The sequence below is a fragment of the Hyperolius riggenbachi genome, chromosome 6 (genome assembly GCF_040937935.1).
Source record: "Hyperolius riggenbachi isolate aHypRig1 chromosome 6, aHypRig1.pri, whole genome shotgun sequence".
Taxonomy (NCBI): Eukaryota; Metazoa; Chordata; class Amphibia; order Anura; family Hyperoliidae; genus Hyperolius; species Hyperolius riggenbachi.
The window spans coordinates 346613504-346637484 of NC_090651.1; the positions used below are offsets into that span (position 1 = coordinate 346613504).

The 23981-nt window shown below is 40.0% G+C and overlaps 1 protein-coding gene across 3 annotated transcripts in view; it reads right to left on the minus strand.

Annotated features, from left to right (window-relative positions):
- The window catches only part of LOC137521806 (sialic acid-binding Ig-like lectin 12), a 142936-nt gene that overhangs the window by 14272 nt on the left and 104683 nt on the right, over window positions 1-23981 (minus strand). For 2 of the 3 annotated variants that reach the window (XM_068241548.1, XM_068241547.1), the window contains 4 exons: window positions 14733-14963; window positions 12991-13032; window positions 4491-4715; window positions 676-705 (listed from right to left, as the gene is read on the minus strand). In XM_068241548.1, the coding sequence (XP_068097649.1) occupies window positions 676-705; window positions 4491-4715; window positions 12991-13032; window positions 14733-14963 (528 nt within the window). The remainder of the gene's footprint in view (window positions 1-675; window positions 706-4490; window positions 4716-12990; window positions 13033-14732; window positions 14964-23981) is intronic. The other variant, XM_068241549.1, reaches the window with a different exon arrangement.

Sequence of the window (23981 nt, forward strand, 5' to 3'; positions counted from 1 at the left end):
TAATTTTTTTTTTGCTGCACGCAGCTAGCACTTTGCTAGCTGCGTGCAGTGCCCGATCGCCGCCGCTACCCGCCGATCCGCCGCAATTCCTCTCGCCGCGGCCGCCCCCCCCCCCAGACCCCGTGCGCTGCCTGGCCAATCAGTGCCAGGCAGCGCTATGGGGCAGATCGGAGTCCCCTCTGACGTCACGACGTCGATGACGTCGGTGACGTCATCCCGCCCGTCGCCATGGCGACGGGGGAAGCCCTCCAGGAGATCCCGTTCTTTGAACGGGATCTCCGGATCTCCGATCGCCGGCGGCGATCGGAGGGGCTGGGGGGATGCCGCTGAGCAGCGGCTATCATGTAGCGAGACTTTGTCTCGCTACATGAAAAAAAAAAAAAAAAATTTAAAAAAAAAGATTTGCTGCCCCCTGGCGATTTTTTTGCAAACCGCCAGGAGGGTTAAACTATGATACATGCACTACAGGAAACATACATAGACTTATGACTATGGTAAGGACTAGATTGTGAGCCCCTCTGAGGAACAGTAACAAGACAATATACTCTGTACAGTGCTTCATAATATGTCTGTACTATATAAATACTTAAATATAAATAAAATAAATAAACATTTGAGAATAAAAATCCTTACAACAGCTACTGTATAGGAGTAAAAAAATGTGAATGTACATACCACTGGCCTTCTGTGCATTGGTGACTGAGTCTATAAAAGATGCATACAAATACATATTGTTATTGTATTGGTTTGACACTTTTTGTGTTTCACAGAAAAAATACACTAATTAAAACATATCCCACCAATGAAATAGATTCCAGCCTTCTTTCCCAACACACTCATCTGCTACAGACAGTTTTTGAAGAAAGGTAAGTTAAAGCAGACCTCTTGTAATGAGAAGTTGTAATTATCTGCTGTGTCCTCTCCCCCAAATCCATCCTTGATCTGCCAGCTTCAGGTGCTTAGCCCCGCCCCCTGCAGAAAAATGCCACTGTGTTTTCTCTACTTGAGCCGGTGGATATGGGGCTTGGGGATGGATTCAAGGGAGAAGAAACAGAAAATTATAACTTCCTGTTACAAGAGGACCTTGTGAAACTGCAATTTTCACTGGAGGTTCACTTTAATCTATTGCTACTGCTATGACTCCTCCTCCTCCCTCCCTTCTCTTATCAATATGACCTAGAAATACATTTGGGCAAAATAAAAAGAGCACAAGATGATAAACTACATGTTCTGAGGTTATCCAAGGTATCCCTTAGTGAAAATGGCATGACAAGGCACATTTTATACTGTTTTTGCTTAGAGTGTCTCGAGAAAGTTTCCCAGTGTTTGAAGGAGGCCTCTCCTAATTGACCTTTCAGGTCTATTTTATTGATACTTTAATGAAATTGTTCTGCTCTATGTGGTTGCATCTGCTGATGGCACTAGTTTCCTGGACTGTTGCATATATATATGCCTATATGTATATTTATATGCTTATATGTATATTTAAATGCCTATATGTATATTTTTTCTAGCTAATTAGCTAGTTAGGTGTCATTAGGATTGTTTAGTCTTATGCTGGTTTCATTGTGGGAATTTGCCATTGCTTATTTGTATATATTTACACTAATTGGCAACTAAATCCATAACAGGAATGCATGACTTCCCTAAGGCCCCGTTTACACTTAATCAGTTGCTCTCAGTTATAACTGAAAGGTCAACTGATTTTCAAAGTAATGTCGATGTTTTCCTATGGCACATTTCACACTTAAAGAGAACCTGTACTGAGTAAAATTATTTAAAATAAACACATGAGGTAACTTCAAATGAACATTACATAGTTACCTTGCCATCAGTTCCTCTCAGAAGCTCACCATTTTCTTCTGACAATAATCCCTTCCAGTTCTGACAATATTTTGTCAGAACTGAAATATATCAGTTGCTGTCAGTTATATACCAGTTGCTGTCAGTTACAGCTGAGAGGAGAACTGATGTGTCCATGTTTCCCTATGGCTCAAGTAGGTGATATAACAGTGTAACAGTGTGCTGACCAGGAAGCTGTTATGGGGTAATGGCCATTTTCAAAATGGAGGACGGAGAATTCCATTGATCACAGTGGACAAACAGGACACAGGAGAGAAGAGATTGAGGAGTAGACTACGCAGCAGGTAAGTATGACTTGTGTATGGTTATTTTGACTTTAAATTTTCAGTACAGGTTTTCTTTAAAGGGGCACTGTGGCGAAAAATTGTAAAATGTAAAATATGTGCAAACATAGACAAATAAGAAGTATGTTTTTTTCCAGAGTAAAATGAGCCCTAAATTACTTTAATAGTCTAGTGCCAAAAGGTCTAAATTCAGATTTAAACTTAAAAGTGTTCCTGTAACTGTAACCAACGTCTCTCTTGTTGCAAAAATATATTGGGATACAGTATGAATGTAGGAAGAATGTGGGGATTGTTTTTTTCCCTTCCCCCCCCCCCCATCCTCCCTCCCCTAATAAGATAGTTCTAAATTAATTGAACTTGAGCTAAAAATGTGCATAGATATGGCATCGAATGGATTAATAGGAAAGCAATTGGGCAGAAGAGTTATTTTCTGAAAGAAAAAGGAAATCCTGCAATGCACCGACTATAAAAATCCACAAGATGGCAGCACAAAGTATTCTTGATTCTGACGAACGCTGGCTCGCAGCTGAAACGCGTTAATCCTTTATGGTAACGCTGGGCCACCGTCCTAAGGAGAAGGAGTGACATCGGCAGGGAATAGAAGGGGTTTCCCCGTGCAATCCATGCTGACCGCGGCGTTCTATCAGGCGGCACCAGGAGGTGAGGGGCTTTGGCGTGTCCCCCTGGCAGCATCCATCCTGCTTTTCCCCAGGCGAGGGAGACGTACCTGACGGGGTAGGAAAGAAGGACGTTACTCAGGCGTGTTTGCTCCCCCGCAACAGGAGTGGGTAGAGCTTCTTGATGGTGACCCAGCCACTTGGTCCTGTACCTTTTCTGCACCACCACAACAGGCACCCAGGAAGGTGCTGGGTAAGCAAGTTTTAACACCCAAAGTTGATCTGCCCAGAACCTGCATGCATGAACTATGATCTAATGCACGCTGACAATACCTGCATTGTTCAAGTGCTGGACATGTGATATAGGCTTTTCATACAAGAGATCTTATGAAGTGACGGATTATCTGAGTTAAAAGCATGAACTGTCATAATTGAGAGCCTTTTACATTGAACTGATAGCCACTGCATGTTGAAAAGACTTGCATAGTCCATGTGCTGCTTATGCTATATGTCGCTCATACAAGAGACTAGGTGCAGTGATGAATGTCAAGTCAGGTGCATGACCTTGCTTTGCTTTGACCATACTATAAGAACTATTAATGGCAGGCCTGCTTTACAAGTGCACTTGGGGTTAGTGGGCATGGAGATCTACCTGGGGTGGTTTTTCTCCTGTGCTGGGGGTAGTATATGGTGTTAGTGGTGGGGCTTGGGTCCTGGGTCCTTTTATGGGGGTTGTTTTGCACTTTTAGGACGTGCACCGCACAGTCTTTTTAAAGACAAATTGAATAATAAATCGTTTATACTTTTTCAAATTTGGGTTTCAGTATCCTTTTTTATTTAGTTTTGTGGTGTGCTAAGCACACAATTGTATGCAGTTTTCTTTATCATAAATTACTTTTCTCCTATGTTGCTGTCACTTACAGTAGGTAGTAGAAATCTGACAGAAGTGACAGGTTTTGAACTAGTCCATCTCTTCATAGGGGATTCTCAGCAAGGCTTTTATTCTTTATAAAGATATTTCCCAAAAAGGATTTAAACGATGATGCTGGCCAGCCTCCCTGCTCGATACACAGTGTTATGGCAGTTGGACGGAGCAAATGCCATTCACTAAGTGCTTTTGAAAATAAATAAATCCCTGAGAATCCCCCCATGAAGAGATGGACTAGTCCAAAACCTGACGCTTCTGTCAGATTTCTACTACCTACTGTAAGTGACAGCAACATGGGAGAAAAGTAATTTATGGCATATTTTACTCTGGAAAAAAAACTTACTACTTATTTGTTTGTTTGCACATATTTAAAAATGTTACAATTTTTTGCCATAGTGCCCCTTTAAAACGTTTTAACGGAAATCTTTTTCACAATGCACTGCTATAGAGAAGAAGAAAAAACGCGTACCAACTGACTAAGTGTAAACGAGGCCTAACCAATACATAGTTACATAGTTACTTGGGTTGAAAAAAGACTTACGTTCATCAAGTTCAACCAGAAAACAAAGTACAACACCAATAGGGAAATTCACTTTACTCTTAATTAGCAAGATTCACCATATTACATTAGCAGTTTTGCTTTTTTTTTTAATGGATATTATGCCTTTCAGCTGGACACAGGGAAAGTGGTAAGTGGAGTATTTATATTTTATTTTATTTTTTATGCTTTGATCTCTTATATCAGTTGATCTGAGAGATTGATTGCCATTGATTCTCATGTACTTTGGCAGTTCTCACCTGATAAAGACACCACCACACTTCTAATGTCAATTCCCAATCGATTCCATGCCAAGCATCTGTAGTTACCTCCGATGGTCATGTTCATTAGTAGCTCACCAGCTGAGGAGTTCATCTGAATCTCATCATCTATTAACCACGTGACGGTGACAGGAAGAGTGCTGTTTGCTGAGCAAGTTAGGCTGTCACCTGTCTTCATTACCATCAATGGTTCTTGCAGGACTCCTATAAAAAGACAGGAAAACCAAATGTAGCAGTCAGTTTGCACAGTTATATTTATTAGGAAACTCAATTATTTTGTAAGTTTCACTGTTAGTTTAACCACTTCAGGATCACAGGTTTTTCCCCTTAAAAACCAAAACAACTTTCACATTTCAGCGCTCCTCCCATTCATTCAGTGATAACTTTATTGTTACTTATCACACTGAAATGATCTATATATTGTTTTTTTCGCCACAAATTATGCTTCCTTTTGGTGGTAGTTTTTGCTCTGAATTATTTTATTTTATATGCATTGTAAAGGGAATAATAAGGAAAAAAAGAAATAAAATGATTATTTCTCAGTTTTCAGCCATTATAGTTTTAAAATAAAATGTGCTGCGGTACATAAAACCCACACATCTTATTTGCCCATTTGTCCGGTTTATTACAACGTTTAAATTGTGTCCCTAGTACAATGTATGGTGATAATATTTTAACTGGAAATGAAGGAGCATTTTTCCATTTAGGGATTTTTAATACTTTTTCACTTATTACAAGAACTTTTTTTGAAAAAATATACTCATGACATCCGTATTACAAAAGTCCCTAAGGTAACTATTTATGTAAAACAAATAAAATGATGTAATTTTTTTTTTTAACAAGTGTTTTATTTCTGTACCTGTGGGGCAGGGATGGAAGGGGTTAAAAGTAATGAAATAAAAAAATAATAATAATAAACTTGCTATGGAAAACAGTATAATGGCATAAATAGGTGTATTTTACTTTTTGGCCACAAGATGGTGCTATTGAGACCGTGTTTCTATTAATAGAACACAGCCGAACAGGGAAGTGTCGGGTCTGAGAGCTTATGCGACGTTAACAAGCTCTCCGAAGACACCGGAATGGTGATCGGGATTGAGAATCAAAAGATTCTCACATCCTGATCACAGATGGAGGGGGCTGCGACGGTGGATCGGCGGAAAACAGCAGTACACATATCTACGCCCCTGATCCGCACGTGAAGTTTAAAGGGGCGTGGATATGGGTACCAAGGATCCTAAAGTGGTTAAATGTTGAAATGTTAGTGCTTATAAACAATAAATATATATATATATATATATATATATATATATATATATATATATAATCTCAAAAGTGGTATTATACTCATCTATAGTCTAAAGCATTAAACACAGCATAATATTAACAGCTGAAACCATTATTTTTCAATGTATTGGAAGAGTTAAAGCTTAGCCTTCCTGGCGTTCGGGGTAAGCCGCGCAGGAGGTTTTCTCCGGCCCTGCTCGGCACACCGATCGCCACCGCCCCGCGCCCGATCGCCGCTATCCGTTGCGGCGCGCGCCCCCCCCCCAGACCCCGAGCGCTGCCTGGCCAATCAGTGCCAGGCAGCACCGAGGGGTGGATCGGGACTCCCAATGACGTCACGACGTCGCTGACGTCGGTGACGTCATCACGCCCTGTCGCCATGGCGACGGGGGAAGCCCTCCAGGAAATCCCATTCTTTGAACGGGATTTCCTGATCGAAGCGGGCGGGGGGATGCCGCTGAGCAGCGGCTATCATGTAGCGAGCCCTGGGCTCGCTACATGATTTAACAAAGGAAAAAAAACTGCCGCGCTTCCTCCTGGCGGAATTTTTTATACCGCCAGGAGGGTTAAACCTTTTTACCTTCTGCCTGGCACTCACCATTCAATCCAGTCTGATTTCCATTGTATAGAAGAAGAGGTCAGAATATTGATCCAAAAAATTATCAGAAATCAGCTTAGACCTGTCGGAAATAATTGATTGAGAAATCTCGTACTGCACATGCACAGGATGGTGACGGGAGTGTAAATGAGGATGTGCACGGCCAGGGCCAAGCAGGCGCACTGGGCTAAAATGAAACTAAGCCGCTGGGGGGGGGGGGGCAGGGAGACAGATGATTGTTCCAGGACGACATGAGTACAGGACGTCTGAAGGGGGCAGGTAGCAGTCCGAGGTAAGTTAAACTCTTTTTGGGGGGGGGGGGGCACAGTGAGGGCTTGTTCACATTAGAGGCGTTTTTTGGAATTTTTTAAGCACAGGCGATTTGTATAAATCGCCCTGAAAGCACGTACACTATGGTTTCCATTGAGATAGTTCTCATTGGGGCGTTCCGTGTAGAGATGGCCCGAACCTCCGATTTCAGGTTCGCGAACCCGGAACCTACCGCAAAAGTTCGGTTTGCCCGAACTTTCGCAAACTGCAATAGACTTCAATGGAGAGGCGAACTTGAATATTTAGAAAAAATTATACTGGCTAGAAAAATGATGGAAAAGATGTTAGAAGGGGTCTAATACCTGGAGGAAGACATGGTTGAGTGGAATAGACATCAAAAGTGCCAGAAAAAAAAATCTAGATTTGACACAAAGCAGTGTTTTAAGGTCAGAAATCTCATTCGATGTTCAACTGCAGGCCTACACTACTTTACAGGAAGTGTAATCCTCCCTCACTCCTCCTCCTCCAGAGGAGGGTCTTGTCTTCCAGGGAATTGTAGGATTTCAAAAGCCAGCTTACATACCTTGGCCGGGAATTGAACCCAGGTCTTAGTGCTTGGTAGGCAACTCTCTTCACCACTATACCACCACCAACACTACATGCTGAAGCCAGCCTAGCATGTACCATTATGATATATCCAAGAGAAAAATGAGCTTGCTTAGGGATTTGTAGGATTTCAAAAGCCAACTCACATGCATTGGCCAGGTTTTGAACCCAGGCCTACCGCATGGTAGGCTGCTATCCTAAACATTATACCACCAACACAACACACTACAATGCTACATGCTGAAGCCAGCCTAGCATGTACCATTATGATATATCCAAGAGAAAAATGAGCTTGCTTAGGGATTTGTTAGATTTCAAAAGCCAACTCACATACATTGGCCAGGAATTGAACCCAGGCCTACCGCAGACTGCTGCGAACCCGCAGGGTCTCAGGGCAGGACGAGTGCCATTGCCAATTAGAAGGCATAAGTTCGTAGCGCTCGCTATGCTACTCTGATAAGGCGTGTTAACATTTGATAACGTATGATAACTTCTGATAACGTTTGATAACTCTGATAACGTTTGATAATGTGTGATAACTCTGATAACGTTTGATAACGTGTGATAACTTTGGTAAGGTGTGATATCTTTGATAAAGTGTGATATTTGAGTTATCACGGTTTAGTGAATCAAGCCCCATGTGTGTATAGCACAATTTGCTTAATTTCCAGTAAAAGTTTACTTCTTTGTTAATGATTATACTATATTATTGTAATGTCTTTATACATCTCTATTTAAACATCATGAGCCATATGCAATTCAATTTTCCTAGAAGATATTTTTTCATCTTCCATTTACTTTTCAGCACTTTGTAAAGGAAAAAGTACTAAAAAGTAGGTGAATAAATACTAATAAATTATTTTGAGTTTTTACTTTTTTGTAAGTGGGTTAAACGGATTTTATTAACAAGGTGTAACAATATCACCTAGGAGAAAACTGAGGAGAAGAATTGAATTGCATATGGGCCCATGCCTTGTGATAACTGACTTGTTGTTTTTTCACTATTTTTACTATATGTTTCAAACCAACAATTACTTATCTATAATGTAAATTCTCAATTGTTTGACCCAACTTTAAAGAAAATCAAAAGCACTGCTAGAAAAGTCCTCAACTCCAAAAACACCTGTGTGCAAATAATGCTTTCAGAAACCACTGACAACGATTAGAAGGAGGAAATCCCGAACTGGCCGGTGTATAGTGAAGCAGTGAGTTGCACAGCCAAGGAGGGGGCTAAACTTTCCAAAGCGTGACTCCTATCATAAGATTCAGTGGATTCGGTGAGTGTGCCTTTTCTACCATTGTGTGAAGTTTGACAAGAAGAAGATATCCAGTAGTTTTTGAAAGCATTATTTGCACACAAGTGTTTTTGGAGTTGAGGACTTGTCTAGCAGCGCTGTTGATTTTCCTTAGTGTTTGCCTTGGAGGTTTAGGTGGTCCGAACAATAGCACACTGGACTTGATTGGCCAGATTGTTTCAGTTTTTTTTGTGGTTGCATGTGCAGTGTTTATTGCATATTTGTACTGTTTGACCCAACAGTTCAATAAATGAGCATGTTATGATCACTTCTGCAGCATGTACTGCTGGCTGCAGTTGTTCTGTAGACAAGCAGTTTTTGATTTCTTTACATGCATTTGCTCGCATAATTTTGCTTGCACTCACACTAAGTGTTGATTTCATCTGCAGTCGCTCTGCAGTTCATGACAGTTTGGAATGCTCTTGTGAAGTCAAACATTGTGTGTTGCAGTGGAACTGCAATCCCTTTCATGCAGGTTGCATAGCTTTGTCTGCCTTTCCCTGCTGCCAGCTTGTGACTGATTATCATTCACCTATGTGGGAATCTGCATGTCTGCTCCCATTGGATGACCTCAGTATAAAGAGCTGCTTCCTGCAGTACTCCTCGGGCTATCAGTTTCAGCATCAGCCTGTCTTGCTGTTACTCTGGCCCCAGATCGTGTTCCTAGTTCTAATGTTAATTCATGTGGACGGCACTGATCTCCTGCGAAGGAGTCAGTGAGTCCTTCTAGTCCTGTTCCTGTTTTTCAGTATTTGTTACTTTGCTAGTCTTGCATCATATATTGGTTCATCGGCGATATATACGCATACTAGCGCGTGTGTTATTTTCCTTTTACTCGTGTTACGTTAATACATCAGTGTTGCTGATATATACGTACTTGAACTGTTTATATCCTGTGTTCAGTCAATCAGTTTCCAGCACGTTTCGGTAGGTTGCGCTTATCGTGATCACCCGTGCTTAGCTAGTTCAGTCCTGTTCCTGTTACCTTGCGTGGATTGCACTCACTTCTGCGTAGAAGTAGCGAATCCTTCCTAGTCCTGTTCCCTGTATTGCTCCAGTTCCTAGCAAGTGTTCCTTGCTTATGTTATATATCGGTTCATCGCCGATATATACATATGTTAGTCAGTCGTTTGTAGTTTCATTGATAGCTGTAATTGTAATATGCTAGGAATATCATATCTATTGTATATTTGTATGTATTACGTTTGCCTGCCTTTGATTTTGCTGTTTCCTGACTATTCTGTCCTGTCCTTGTGAGGTACACCATCGCTGCGTTCACGATTGGCTACCTCATTTCAGTCTGTCCTGTTTATGGGCGCTTGCTGTTACTGAGTCAGTGACTAGTTTAACAAGCGTTCATTCTGCCTACCTGTCCTGATCTTCTGAGTTCGGGTTTATGCGCTCAGCGCTACCTTGCGCTGAGCCAATATTGTTTAGTATTGTTTGTGGTTGCTCGGATTTACGCCTGCTCTGTGCGCTACATCTCCTACTCAAGTCAGTCCTCTCCTCCACTAATGCGTTCGCACTATCACCGGGGATATCCTGGTTCCTTGTGCTTGCGTGTGTGTCTCCTTCACGTCAGGTTATGCATTTCGTGCTGACTGTGGAGAATATACCACCGAGCGTAACAGAGCAAATGTTTGTATGTAAAAATTATCAATAAAAAATGCATTGGAAAAAAATAAAAATTCCAACAAAAGTTATTTGCCCTATTTGCCTACTTGATTCAATTAATACATCCTATTCACCAACACAAAAGGGATGATCTCAACATTTTTACTAAAGTCAATTCTGCATTGAAATTTAAATTCTTGTCTTACTAAATGTTTTTTTGAAAATATAATAGATTTTTTTGAGAAGACAAACATTTTTGTTAAAAATAAAAGCTTTCTTGGAAATGTGTTTTCTCATGCCCTTATATTTTTGCACATATTTTCATCTGTGCAAAAAATGTGTTTTCTCATGCTTATACATTTCGAAAATATTCTCGACTGTACGAAAATTTGACATTATCACCAAAGTTATGGCAAAAATAAAATAATCATATTTGCTTTTCACAAGTTTATTAAGCAGGTTATGTAGATCTTAGTCTAATCAACCACCAGGAGAGGGAACATTGATGCACTTGGTTTTTTTTTTGTTGTTTTTTTTTTACAATATTAGAGGGTCTATTTTGAAAGATGGTGATGAGTAGGTTTGAGCCGAAATTTTCGAAATTTCGCGTAACTATAATTACGCATGCGAAATTTTCTATTACGATGCGAAATTATGGTAGCGTAATTGCCATTAAAATCGTAATTGAAAATACCATAAGCGTAATTTTCAACGCGTAATTTCGCATTTCGTTCATAACGTAATTTTGCGTTAAACCATAACGTAATTTCGCGTTAAACCATTCCGTAATTTCGCATTTCTTCGTAATTTCACGAATTTCGTAATTAATTGTTAGCTATAAAAAATTACTTGTTCGCATTAGCCAATCAGAAGCGAATCAGCGGTAGTCAGACGAACGCTAACAAATTTTCGCATATAAACGCTTTTTCACGTTAAATAATGTAAAAACTAAGCATGCGCAGTTCAAGGGTGTAAACTACGCTTACAAACTTTTGCATGCAAGGCAAACGTAATTTCGCAATACCCACCGTAACGCAAAAACGACGCGAAAATTAACGCTTACAGTAATATGAAGTATCGCGAAATTACGTTATGTAACTATGCTTACAAACGGTTGCATGCAAGGCAAACATAATTTCGCGATACCCACTGTAATGTGAAAATTACGCTTACGCGGAATTTCGCGAAATCCTTCTTCATTACGATTATGTACTTACGGCCATAATCGTAATTACACTAATTACGCGAAATTTCACGAAATCGTAATTAAGTCATTACGCTCATCTCTAGTGATGAGCTGCTCACCAGAAAAATAACATTTTTTTTTTATTTTGCAGAAATGTTCAGTGCTCTATTAAATTTTTCCTATATTTATAATACTGCTATCTTTAATGAGCACCACTTTGCTGCAGGATCGCCATTTATCTGAGATTGGTATGATTTGTTGGATAATAGCGGTGATCCCAATTTGTATAAAAACTAAAGTCCAAAGTTGGCTAGCACACCAAATGCAATTTCAAGACAATACAGCCTGAGAGTGATAAGGGTTAATCTAGACAATACACAGTGTCACTCAGTCTGCATTAACACACTATAAATTTATTGGTTCTGCATACAAAATACCCCTTAAACCCCGTAAAAAGCGAGCCTCAGAGTGTATACCAACCTAGCATACACAGCCGGCCGTGTCACTCACACTGCACATTTAGGGGGTATTTTGTATGTAGAACCAATAAATTTATAGTGTGTTAATGCAGACTGAGTGACACTGTGTATTGTCTAGATTAACCCTTATCACTCTCAGGCTCCCCTATATTTAGGGTATTACACAATATATGGATTTAAAGTGAGCGCTGGATATCAATTATGCAAAATGCAATTTCAAGGATGTTTATTCCTTCTTACATGTGTCAACATGATATAACAATTGTTTTGGGATCACAGAGGGTCCCCTTCATCAGAATAGTGCAGACATACAAAACTTTTGTATGGCTGCACTATTCTGATGAAGGGGACCCTCTGTGGCCCCAAAACAATTGTTATATCATATTGACACATGTAAGAAGGAATAAACATCCTTGAAATTGCATTTGGTGTGCTAGCCACTTTAGACTTTTGTTGTACTATACCGATGTGGCTTTGCATCCAGGCTATGCACCCAATCTTAGACGGCAAGGTGTGCCTCTCCCAAACCTACTACTGCATTTGTATAAAAAAGGTAATGACTTGATCCCCACTTTCTAAGTCAAAAAAGTGCAGATTGAAAACGAAGAACACCATTGGCTTCAATGGAGAAGGGTGATTATCTTGTATCTGTGGTGATCTGTGGCTAAAAAGTGCCCTTCATTGCCTTTAAGTATTCCTTAATCTCTGCAATGAGTTGTGGCCTAGTCAGGGTACAAGTTTGAAGCCCATGAGCAATGCACCTCCATCTATGGTTTTTCTTGGTGGTTGTGCATTGCTCTAAGACCTCAAGACCATGGGAAGTCCTAGTTTCAAATCGATGAACGTTACAGAGAAGAGCACCAATCAGCAGCAGACCAGAACTTTTGTCAGCTCACAGAACACAGTCTGATCCTCCACTCCACTTTATGGAGCTGCTGATCACCAGTTAAGGTAAATATGGTACACGATTATCACCATAAAAAATCAGATCAACCCTTTATAAAAATTTTAATCCTAAAGGAGCAATCTGATTTTTAAAATGGGAGAATACTGAAGTAACTAACTGACTTTCAGACCATCACTCACACTCATTACAAATGAGTGGAGAGGATTGCAGTGTAAAATAAAACTAACAGAATCTTACCATGCGGTGTAACAATGCTAGCCTCAGGCTTCCGGGGAATACCTTACATACAAGAAAGAACAATATTAATAAGAAAATAACTTTGTATAAGCATGCACCTTACATTACTAAGTATAAAAACAAGTGCAAAATGTTGACTGTGAGAAAGGGGGAAACACCGAAACAGGATTATTTGTCCAAAACAGGATGTGAAAGTTTTTTTTTTTTTTTTTATAGAAATGCATTTAACTATAATGATCTTAGCCTGCCAGGTCCACCTATCCTCAAGGAGGAAATGGCCTCTAGGCTTCCTGCATAACTTGATGTTCCACAACTTCTTAAAGGGAACCGATAGTAATAGACATATGGAGGCTGTCATATTTACTTAGAAGAGCACCTTTTAAAAGAGCACTATTGTGAATTCAGTGTTTTTCAGTTAATGTAATAAATGATTTGTGCAAGATGAAAAAGTTATAACATAGTTTAATTGGCTGGTCAAAGCTAATCTGTACACTGACATGACTTACAGCAAGAGTAAGTGTAGTTTGGCTTCAGAAGGTATTTGCAATAATTCAGCTTTAAGTGAGCGACTGTGGTCTCCCACAATGCATCACTACTGAATATGCAAATGATCTCTGTATGCCCCTGAAGCCAGGCTTACATCCAGAACTGCTGATGTATAGCAATCCTATAGCTTATAAAATGTACAGAGCCACATCATCCCAACATGCAGACAGCCTGTGTCGGTCTGTTGGAGCAGATCTGGCTTGTAGCCAGAGCAAGGTTAGGTGTCCACAGCTGTGCCTGCATCACTGCAGGGGGCCTCAGAGATCAGCATTGGTCACAGAGTCTTCAGCCAGTAACTCTGTAGAACAGTTGTTACAAAAAACCTGTCAACCTGTCTATTTTCAAGTGAAACAGAAGACAAACTGAAAAATAATTAGTCCGTCTGGAGTTAAGGCAATTGTATCGGGATTTAAAGGGAACCTGAAGTGAGAGGGATGTGGAGGCTGCCATATTGATTTCCCTTTATGCAATACCAGTTGCCCGGCTGCCCTGTTAGTCATCTGCCTCTACTACGTTTAGCCATAGACCCTGAGCAAGCATGCAGCAGATCAGGTCTTTCTGACAATATTGTCAGATCTGACAAGATTATCTGCATGCTTGTTTCTGGTGTGATTCAGATATTACTGCAGCCAAATAGATCAGCAGGACTGCCAGGCAACTGGTATTGTTTAAAAGGAAAAATGTATGGCAGCCTCTATATACTCCTCACTTCAGGTTCCTTTTAAGTGTGAAAATATATCTGCCACTGGAGGAAGGGACACACTACTTCCTGTTACACAGCACATTCAAAAAGTAGTATTGTCGTATAATAATAATAATAATGAGCAACATTTTACATTTAGATTTTTTTAATCTTTTATACTGGATATTACTGCAAGACATTTACAATTTATGGGACCTGAAAAATGACAGAGAATTTGAGCTGTCAATTCTGACAACTGGATCAGTATGGGTTTCTACAATAAACTTACAGGTACCATTTTCACAAGGATTTTTACCCACATTTTATGAACTTTAATGTGCAAAAGAAAATATTTTTCTTTTCAGAAATCTTTAGTTATCAATAAGAGAGCAGAACATCTTTTCGAAAAGTTTGATTACATCATAGCACTTCTAATAACAGAAAATGTGTTTTCTTATTGAGTATGTTAAAACAAAAATTGTAATGTTAAATTTGAAAAAAATGTAGCTGTTACCTTGTAAATGAACTTGTATATGTTTTTCTATGAACCCATATTTGTTTCGTGCCAAACATTTGTAGTTATCTACAGTAGATGGCGTCACGGTATAAACCGCCCACGCTGACCACTGACCATTTCCCTTAGTCCATGTTACGCTAGCTGGTGGGTTACCATCTGCTGAACAATTTAGAGTAACAGATTCTTTTTCTTTGATAAACACAATTCCGTTTGTATGAATAGATATGCCTGTGAAAAAAAATATGACAAAACATCTTACTAAAAAGATACACAAAAACATTAAATGTTATAACTATAAAATGCTGCTGCGCAAAGCTTTTTTTTCAGTTTAATATTAATAGCTGCACCCAGCTAATCCCAGTAAGTTCAGCTTGCTCTTCTTGCTAATGTTGGTGACAGTACTCTGCCTCTCTCTCTCTCTTCCTCCCTGGTGTCTTGTACTCTCTATGGTCACAATTTACTAATAGAGATGGCCTGAACAGTTCACTGGTGAGCAGTATTATTATTATTATTATTTAGTATTTATATAGCGCCGACATATTACGCAGCGCTGTACAGTGTATATATATATATATGGTCACTAACTGTCCCTCAAAGGAGCTCACAATCTAATCCCTACCATTGCCATATGTCTATATTATGTAGTGTAAGTACTGTAGTGTAGGGCCAATTTTTAGAGGGAGCCAATTAACTTATCTGTATGTTTTTGGAATGTGGGAGGAAACCGGAGTGCCCGGAGGAAACCCACGCAGACACGGAGAGAACATACAAACTCTTTGCAGATAGTGCCCTGGCTGGGATTCGAACCAGGGACTCAGCGCTGCAAGGCGAGAGAGCTAACCACTACGCCACCGTGCTGCCCCATTATTCTGTGAACAACCGACTGTTCGCATTCACGGTGAACGGCGAACATTTTGCATGTTCGATTCGCCCCCTATACATCATCATTGAGCTAAACTTTGACCCCTTACCTCACAGTCATGGCAGCCAATTAGCTAGCACCGCTTCCTGGACCCACAACCCACTGACACCCAGAGCTGTGCATAATGTGATTCCTGCACTTTAAGGTTTAAAGAGGAACTCCAGTGAAAATAATGTAGTAAAAAAAGTGCTTGATTTTTTACCATAATTATGTATAAATGATTTAGTCAGTGTTTGCTCATTGTAAAATCTTTCCTCTCCCAGATTCACATTCTGACATGTATCACATGGTGACATTGTTACTGTGGGCAGGTTATGTAGCTGCTCCTAGCTGTTTTGGCTGTTACAGACAGCTGTAAACAGCTAATTCCTGTCTGTGAACATTGTTACATTGTGGCAGTTTGCCCAGAGTACCGCGGTACTCAGAGCTTCTTGTAGGAGGGGTTTCAGCACAAAATCAGTCATACAGCACCTCCTGATGGTCTGTTTGTGAAAATCATTATATTTCTCATGTAAAAGGGGGTATCAGCTACTGATTGGGATAAAGTTCAAGTCTAGGTTGGAGTTTCTCTTTAAAACATGACTTTGCGCCGACTCTGTAATTTTCGGTGAGACTTTTGGCATGGATCCCCCTCCGGCATGCCCCCCTCCAGGTGTTAGACCCCTTGAAATAACTTTTTCATCTCTTTTGTGGACAGAAAAAGTCTTTGTAGGTTTTAAAATTCGCCTATTCGTGCTTTTGGAGCTCATGATAAATGTTACATTAAACTTGAAGTAACCTGCCCGTTGTCTGGCCATTTTTTCAGAAGGGAGGTGAGTCCACCCACTTCCCCCTTTTTAACAATTTTAACTAATTTTACTCTACTTGGCGCCTCTGTTGTTATACCACATAACTGTTTAGTCCACCCTTGGTGGAGGGGTATATCCCCATTTCCTTCTATCTACAGAGAGCGACTTCTTAACCCTGAGCGGGGTCAGGTTACAATTCTCCCCGCCTGCTTATCCAGTGGTTGCCTTGGAGGCGACCCGTCCTTGTGAGTATAACCATTGTGTGTGTTTGCATCAGACATCACCTCATTAACGTACTACACCATATTGGGCTCTCGGTTCTCCCCCTTTCTTTCAAGCTCATTTTTTATATACTCCATACCAAAATAAAACTCTTATAAAATAAATAAATAAGTGAGAGAATTTAAAAGAGATTACATAATTTGTTACATTAGGAAATCTGCTTTTTAAATATGTATATCATACATGAGGGTTTATTACTGTTATTTTTCCAAATAAGGGTTGTAATTATTGATAGAGTACAATGAGAAAACAAACAGAAAAAATGCACCTTAATTTCCAAATAATATATTGTCTTCATACATTGTGCAAGGAACATAATATGACACGTAACATAATTCAAATGTTATGATAACCAGGTTAAATGGGAAAATAAAATGTGTGGGTAGCATGTTTATTTTAAAACTATATTGGATGGAAATGGAGAAAAATAGTATTTTTTAATATTTCCCCCTATGTTTTTTTCCCTTTAAAAATGCATGGAAAATTAAGTAAATAAATATATAGAGAGATTAATAAGGTCGAGTAAGTAGTAATACATTATTGGCAAATGAATGGGAGGAGTGCTGAAAGGTCAAAATTGTTCTGTTTCATAAGAGGAAAACAGCATTTTGTGGTCAAGTGGTTAAAAGGCAGAGCTCCCTGGTCCTGGTCCCCCCCCCCCCCCCCTCACTCTGGTAAGCCCTTGTTTCACTTATATTGTTTTCACTAGGTTGCACTTTAGCACTATTACATACATGGTTCATGTGTATTACTTTTTATGAGGTTTTCACAGCTTTTTTGCTTGGATGATTTTTTGACACAGACAATCCTTGTGCACTATTTCATTGTTATAACATATCTAGCTTTTTTGACACATTGACACATTGCTATCTCCAATAACGGAGATATATTTTTGCACAATCTATATGCCAACTAGTTTTTGAGAAAAATGTTTTTTAAATTTACATTTTTCTGAATTTAAAAAACATTTTTTCCTTTGCAGTTATTTGGGGGCTTTGCTATTAAGTCGGCAAAAAAATTACACAAATATAATGCCAAAATTATGCAAAATTACATATGGAATACATAAAATCAGTTGAATGTCCAAATTGTAATTACGTATGGACCTAATTGCGAAAATGTATGCAAAGTTTTGCAAGCAGTTTTGATCAGGATGATACCATTTATTAGCTAACCTAAAAGAATTAGTCAGGCTTCGTCAGGCTTCAATCCTCTTTTACTGATGGTTAACACGGTACAATATCTTACTGCAAACTTTGCATAAGGGCCCTTTTACACTTACTCAGTTGCTCTCAGTTATAACTGAAAGAAAACTAATTTTCAAAGTAATGTCCATGTTTTCCTATGGCTCAGTTCCCACAATACGCATTTTAAATTAAAGCTTATTCACAAGGCACTACTAAGGAAAAAACTCGTACTAATGTATACCAATGCATTAAGTGTAAAAGGACCCTAATCGTAGTTAGCAAATTATGATCATCACTGGTTGAGTATGCATATAAATCTATATATATGGGCAGCACGGTGGCGTAGTGGTTAGTGCTCTTGCCTTGCAAGCACTGGGTCCGCGGTTCGAATCCCAGCCAGGTCAACTTCTGCAAGAAGTTTGTATGATCTCCCTGTGTCTGCTTGGGTTTACTCTGTGTACTCCGGTTTCCTCCCACATCCCCAAAAAAACATACAGATAGGTTAATTGGCTTCCCCTCAAAAATTGGCCGTAGACCACGATACATACACTACACTAGACATATGACTATGGTAGGGATTAGACTGTGAGCCCCTCTGAGGTACAGTTAGAGACAAAACAATATACTCTGTACAGCACTGTGGAAGATGTCGGCACTATATAAATCTATATATATAAAATCGGATGTGTGTGTGTTTGTGTGTATGTGCCACGATGATCACTCGAAAACAGCTTGACCGATTTGAATGAAACTTGGTATACAGATCCCTTACTACCTAGGATGATATGTTATGGGGGTCTCGCGTCCCCCCTGCACACCTGGGCGGAGCTACAAACACTCAATCAGATATCACCCATTCATGTCAATGGAAAAAAATATAAAGGCTGCCATTCTCGCAGTATTCAAGTCAGAGTCCCCACACTTGGCACAGTTGGTCACTTGGTGACTGAAGTTACAAATCCAGGAAAAGTGGGTGGAGCATAAAACAGCCAATCAAATTTCAGCCATTTATTTTTAATGGGAAAATGTAAACTGCAGCCATTCTTAGACTGTTAATTGCAGGGTTCTCAAACTTGGCACACTTGGTCACTGGGTGAATACGATTAAGATTCAGGAAAGTGGGTGGAGCCTACAATAGCCAATTAAAATTCACCTATTGATTTTTAAGGGGAATATTGAAACTGCTGCCATTCTTACACTGTTGATGGCAGAGGCTTCAAACTTGTTACAGTCGGTCATTGGGTGACTGGGGTCCAAATTCACTAAAGGGGCGGGGCCACAAACAGCCAATCAGATTTTCTTGGTGGATAAACTGCTTTAATTCACAAATTTGTGACGCCAGGAACCTGAAAGCTCACAAACTTGGTCATTGAATGACTGTGTGTGTGTCAAGGTTTAAAAAAATGGGCGGAGCCAAAAACAAATTTCAATAGGAAAATATAAACTCTAGCCATTCTTACACTGTTAATGGCAGGGTCGTCAAACTTTGCACAGTTGGTCACTGGGTAACTGGTATTAATATTCAGGAAAATGGGGGGAGCCTACAACAGCCAATCAAAATTCACCTGTTGATTTTTAAGGGGAATATTTAAATTGCTGCCATTCTTACACTGTTAATAGCAGATGGCTCATACCTGGTACAGTTGGTCACTGGGTAACTGGGGGTTCAAATACAGAAAGGGGGCGGAACCACAAACAGCCAATCAGATTTGTTTAATTTCAGTGGGAATATACAAATTGATACCAAGGACCCCAAAGCTCATAAACTTGGTAATTGACTGATTATATGTCAAGGTTAGAAAAGGTGGGCAGTGCCAACAACTACATTTTTTACATGGGACATTATTAACTGCAACCATTCTTGCACTGTTAATGGCAGGGTTCCCAAACTTGGCACAGTTGGTCACTGGGTGAGGGTGACTGGGATTGATTGATTTTCAAGGGAAATATTTACATTGCTGCCCTTCATACACTCTTAATGGCAGAGGCCTCAATTCTGGTACAGTCAGTCACTGGGAGACTGGGGTTTAAATTCTGAAAAGGGGGCGGGACACAAACAGCCAATCAGATTTGTTTAATTTCAGTGGGAAATTGCAACTTATTGATGCCAATGACCCCAGAGCTCATAAACTTGGTCACTGAATGACTGTATGCCAAGGTTAGAAATAGTGGGCGAAGCCAAAAACAACAAACTTTTACATGGGAAAATATAGACTGCAGCCATTCTTACACTGTTAATGGCAGGGTTCTCAAACTTGAAACAGTTGGTCACTGGGTGACTGGGATTGATATTCAGAAATGTGGGTGGAGCCTACAACAACCAATCAAAATTCATCTATCGATTTTCAAGGGGAATATTGAAACTGCTGCCATTTTTACACTGTTAATGGCAGAGGCCGCAAACATGCTACAGTCGGTCATTAAGTGATTGGGGTTCAAATTCACTAAAGGGGCAGAGCCACAAACAGCCAATCAGATTTCTTTGCTGGATAAAATGCTTCCATTCCCACCATTTTGATGCCAGGAACCCGAAAGCTCAAAACTTGGTCATTGTGTGTCAAGATTACAAAAAGTGGGTGGAGTCAGAAACAGATTTCCTTGGGAAAATGTAAACTGCAGCCCTTCTTCACTGTTAATGGCAGGATTCTCAAACTTCACACAGTTGGTCACTGTCACAATATTCAGAAAAGTAGGTTGAGCCTAAAAAAGCTAATCAACATTCACCTGTTGTTTTTCAAGGGGAATATTGAAATTGCTGCCATTATTGCACTCTTAATGGCACAAGCCTCAAAGCTGGTACAGTTGGTCATTGGGTCACTGAGGTTCAAATTCAGAAAAGGGGCCAGAGCCACAGCCAATCAGATTTGTTTAATTTTACTGGGAAAATACAAATTATTGATGTCAAGGACCCCAAAGCTCACAAAATTGGTCATGAGTGACTGTGCCCACAAAAAAGTGGGCAGAGCCAAAAACAAATTTCACTGGGAAAATATAAACTGCAGCCATTTTTACACTGTAAATGGCAGGATTCTCAAACTTTGCCCACATGATCACTGGGTGACTGATTAATTTTCAGGGAAGTGGGTGGAGCCTATAATAGCCAATCAAAATGCATTTGTTGATTTTCAAGGGGAATATCTGAATTGCTGCCATTTTTACACTGTTAATAGCAGATGTCTCAAACCTCCTACAGTTGGCCATTGGTTGACTGGGGTTCAAATGTTGGAGAGGGGCGGAGCCACAAACAGCCTATCTGATTTGTTTGATTTCTATGGGAATATACAAATTATTGATGCCAAAGACTCCAAAGCTCACAAAGTTGGTCATTAAGTGTTTGTGTGTTAGGAAAAGTGGATGGAGCCAACACCAGCCAAATACATACCCGGGCAATGCCGGGTCATCAGCTAGTACTAAATAATAATAATAATAATAATATATGTGTGTATGTATGTGTGTATGCATGTATGTGCCGCGATCACTCATAACGCCTTGACCGATTTGAACGAAACTTGGTATATAAATCCCTTACTACCTGGGATGATATGTTCTGGGAGTCTCGCATCCCCCCTGCACATCTGGGTGGAGCTACAAACAGCCAATCGGATTCCACCCAGTCATGTCAATGGAAAAAATGGAAAAGGCTGCCAGTAATCAAGCCAGAGTCCCCACACTTGGCACAGTTGGTCACTTGGTGACCGAGGTTACAAATCCAAGAAAAGTGGGCAGAGCATAAAACAGCCAATCAAATTTCAGCCATTCATTTTAAATGGGAAACTGTAAACTGCAGCCATTCTTACACTGTTAATTGCTAGGTTTTCAAATTCGGCACACTTGGTCCCTCCATGACTGAGATTAATATTCAGAGAAGTGGGTGGAGCCTATAATAGCCTATCAAAATTCATCTGTTGATTTTCAAGGGGAATATTTAAACTGCTTCCATTCTTACACTGTTTATGGCAGAGGCTTCAAACTTGCTATAGTCGGTCATTGGGTGACTAGGGTTTAAAATCACTAAAGAAGCAAAGCCACAAACAGCCAATAAGATTTCCTTGGTGGATAAACTGCTTCCATTCAGACATTTTTTGGGGCCAGGAACCTGAAAGCTCACAAACTTGGTCGATAAGTAACTGTGTGTCAAGGTTACAAAAAGTGGGCAGAGCCAAAAACAAATTTCACTGGGAAAATATAAACTGCAGCCATTCTTACACTGTTAATGGCAGGGTTCTCAAAATTTGCACAGTTGGTCACTGGGTGACTGGGATTAATATTCAGGAAATGGGTGGAGTCTACAACAGCCAATTAAAATTCACCTGTTAATTTTCAAAAGGAATATTTAAATTGCTGCAATTTTTACACTGTTAATAGCAGATGCCTCAAACCTGGTACAGTTGGTCACTGGGTGACTGGGGTTCAAAATCAGAAAGGGGGCAGAGCAACAAAGAGCCAATCAGATTTGTTTAATTTCAATGAGAACATACAAATTATTGATACTAAAGACCCCAAAGCTCATAAACTTGGTAATTGAGTGACTGTATGTCAAGGTTATAAAAAGTGGCCGGCTCCAAAGTCCAAAAAACATTTTTTTTAAATGGGTAAATATAAACTGCAACCATTCTTACACTGTTAATGGCAGGGTTCACAAACTTGACTAAGTTGGCCACTGGGTGACTGGGATTAATATTCAGAAATGTGGGGTGAGCCTACAACAGCCAATCAAAATTCACCTATTGATTTTCAAGGGGAATATTTACATTGCTACCATTCTTACACTGTTAATGGCAAGGGTCTCAAACCTCATACAGTCAGTCACTGGGTGACTGGGGTCCAAATTCACTAAAAATGGTGGAGCCACAAACAGCCAATCCGATTTATTAGATTGATTTCAGCCATCCTGTTTTTGGCAGGGTTCTCAAACTTGACACAGTTTGTCACTGGATAACTGGGATTACTATTCAGGAAAGTGGGTAGAGCCTACAATAGCCAATCAAAATTCACCTATTGATTTTCAAGGGGAATATTTACATTGCTGCCATTCTTACACTCTTAATGGCAGAGGCCTCAAATCTGATACAGTCTGTCACTGGGAAACTGGGGTTTAAACTCTGAAAAGGGGGCGGGCCACAAACAGTCAATAAGATTTGTTTAATTTCAATAGGAAAATGCAACTTATTAATGCCAAGGACCCCAAAGCTCATAAACTTGGTCATTGAGTGACTATATGTCAAGGTTAGAAATAGTGAGCGTAACCAAAAACAACTAACTTTTTACATGGGAAAATATAAACTGCAGCCATTCTTACTCAGTTAATGGCAGGGTTCTCCAACTTGACACAGTTGTTCTCTGGGTGACTGGGACTAATATTCCGAAAAGTGGATGGAGCCTTCAAAAGCCAATCAAAATTCACCTATTGATTTTCAAGGGGAATATTGAAATTGCTGTTATTCTTACGCTGTTAATGGCAGAGGCCTCAAACCTGATACAGTTGGTCATTAAGTGACTGGGGTTTAAATTCACTAAAGGGGCGGGGCCACAAACAGCCAATCCAATTTCTTTGCTTAATAAACTGCTTCCATTCACACAATTTTGATGCCAGGAACCCGAAAGCTCACAAACTTGGTCATTGAGTGACTGTGTGTCAATGTTACAAAAAGTGGGTGGAGTCAAAACAGATTTCCCTGGGAAAATGTAAACTGCAGCCCTTCTTCACTGTTAATGGCAGGGTTCTCAAACTTTGCATAACTGGTTACTGGGTGACTGGGATTAATATTCAGAAAAAAATGGGTGGAGCCTAAAAAATCCAATCAAAATTCACCTGTTGATTTTCAAGGGGAATATTAAAATTGCTGCTATTCTTGCACTGTTAATAGCACAAGCCTCAAACCTGGTACAATTGGTCATTGGGTCACTGGGGTTCAGATTCAGAAAGGGGCAAAGCCACAAACAGCCAATCAGATTTGTTTAATCTCGCTGGGAAAATACAAATTATTGATGCCAAGTACCCCAAAGCTCACAAACTTGGTCATTGAGTGACTGCATGTCCAGGTTGCAAAAAGTGGGTGGAGTCAAA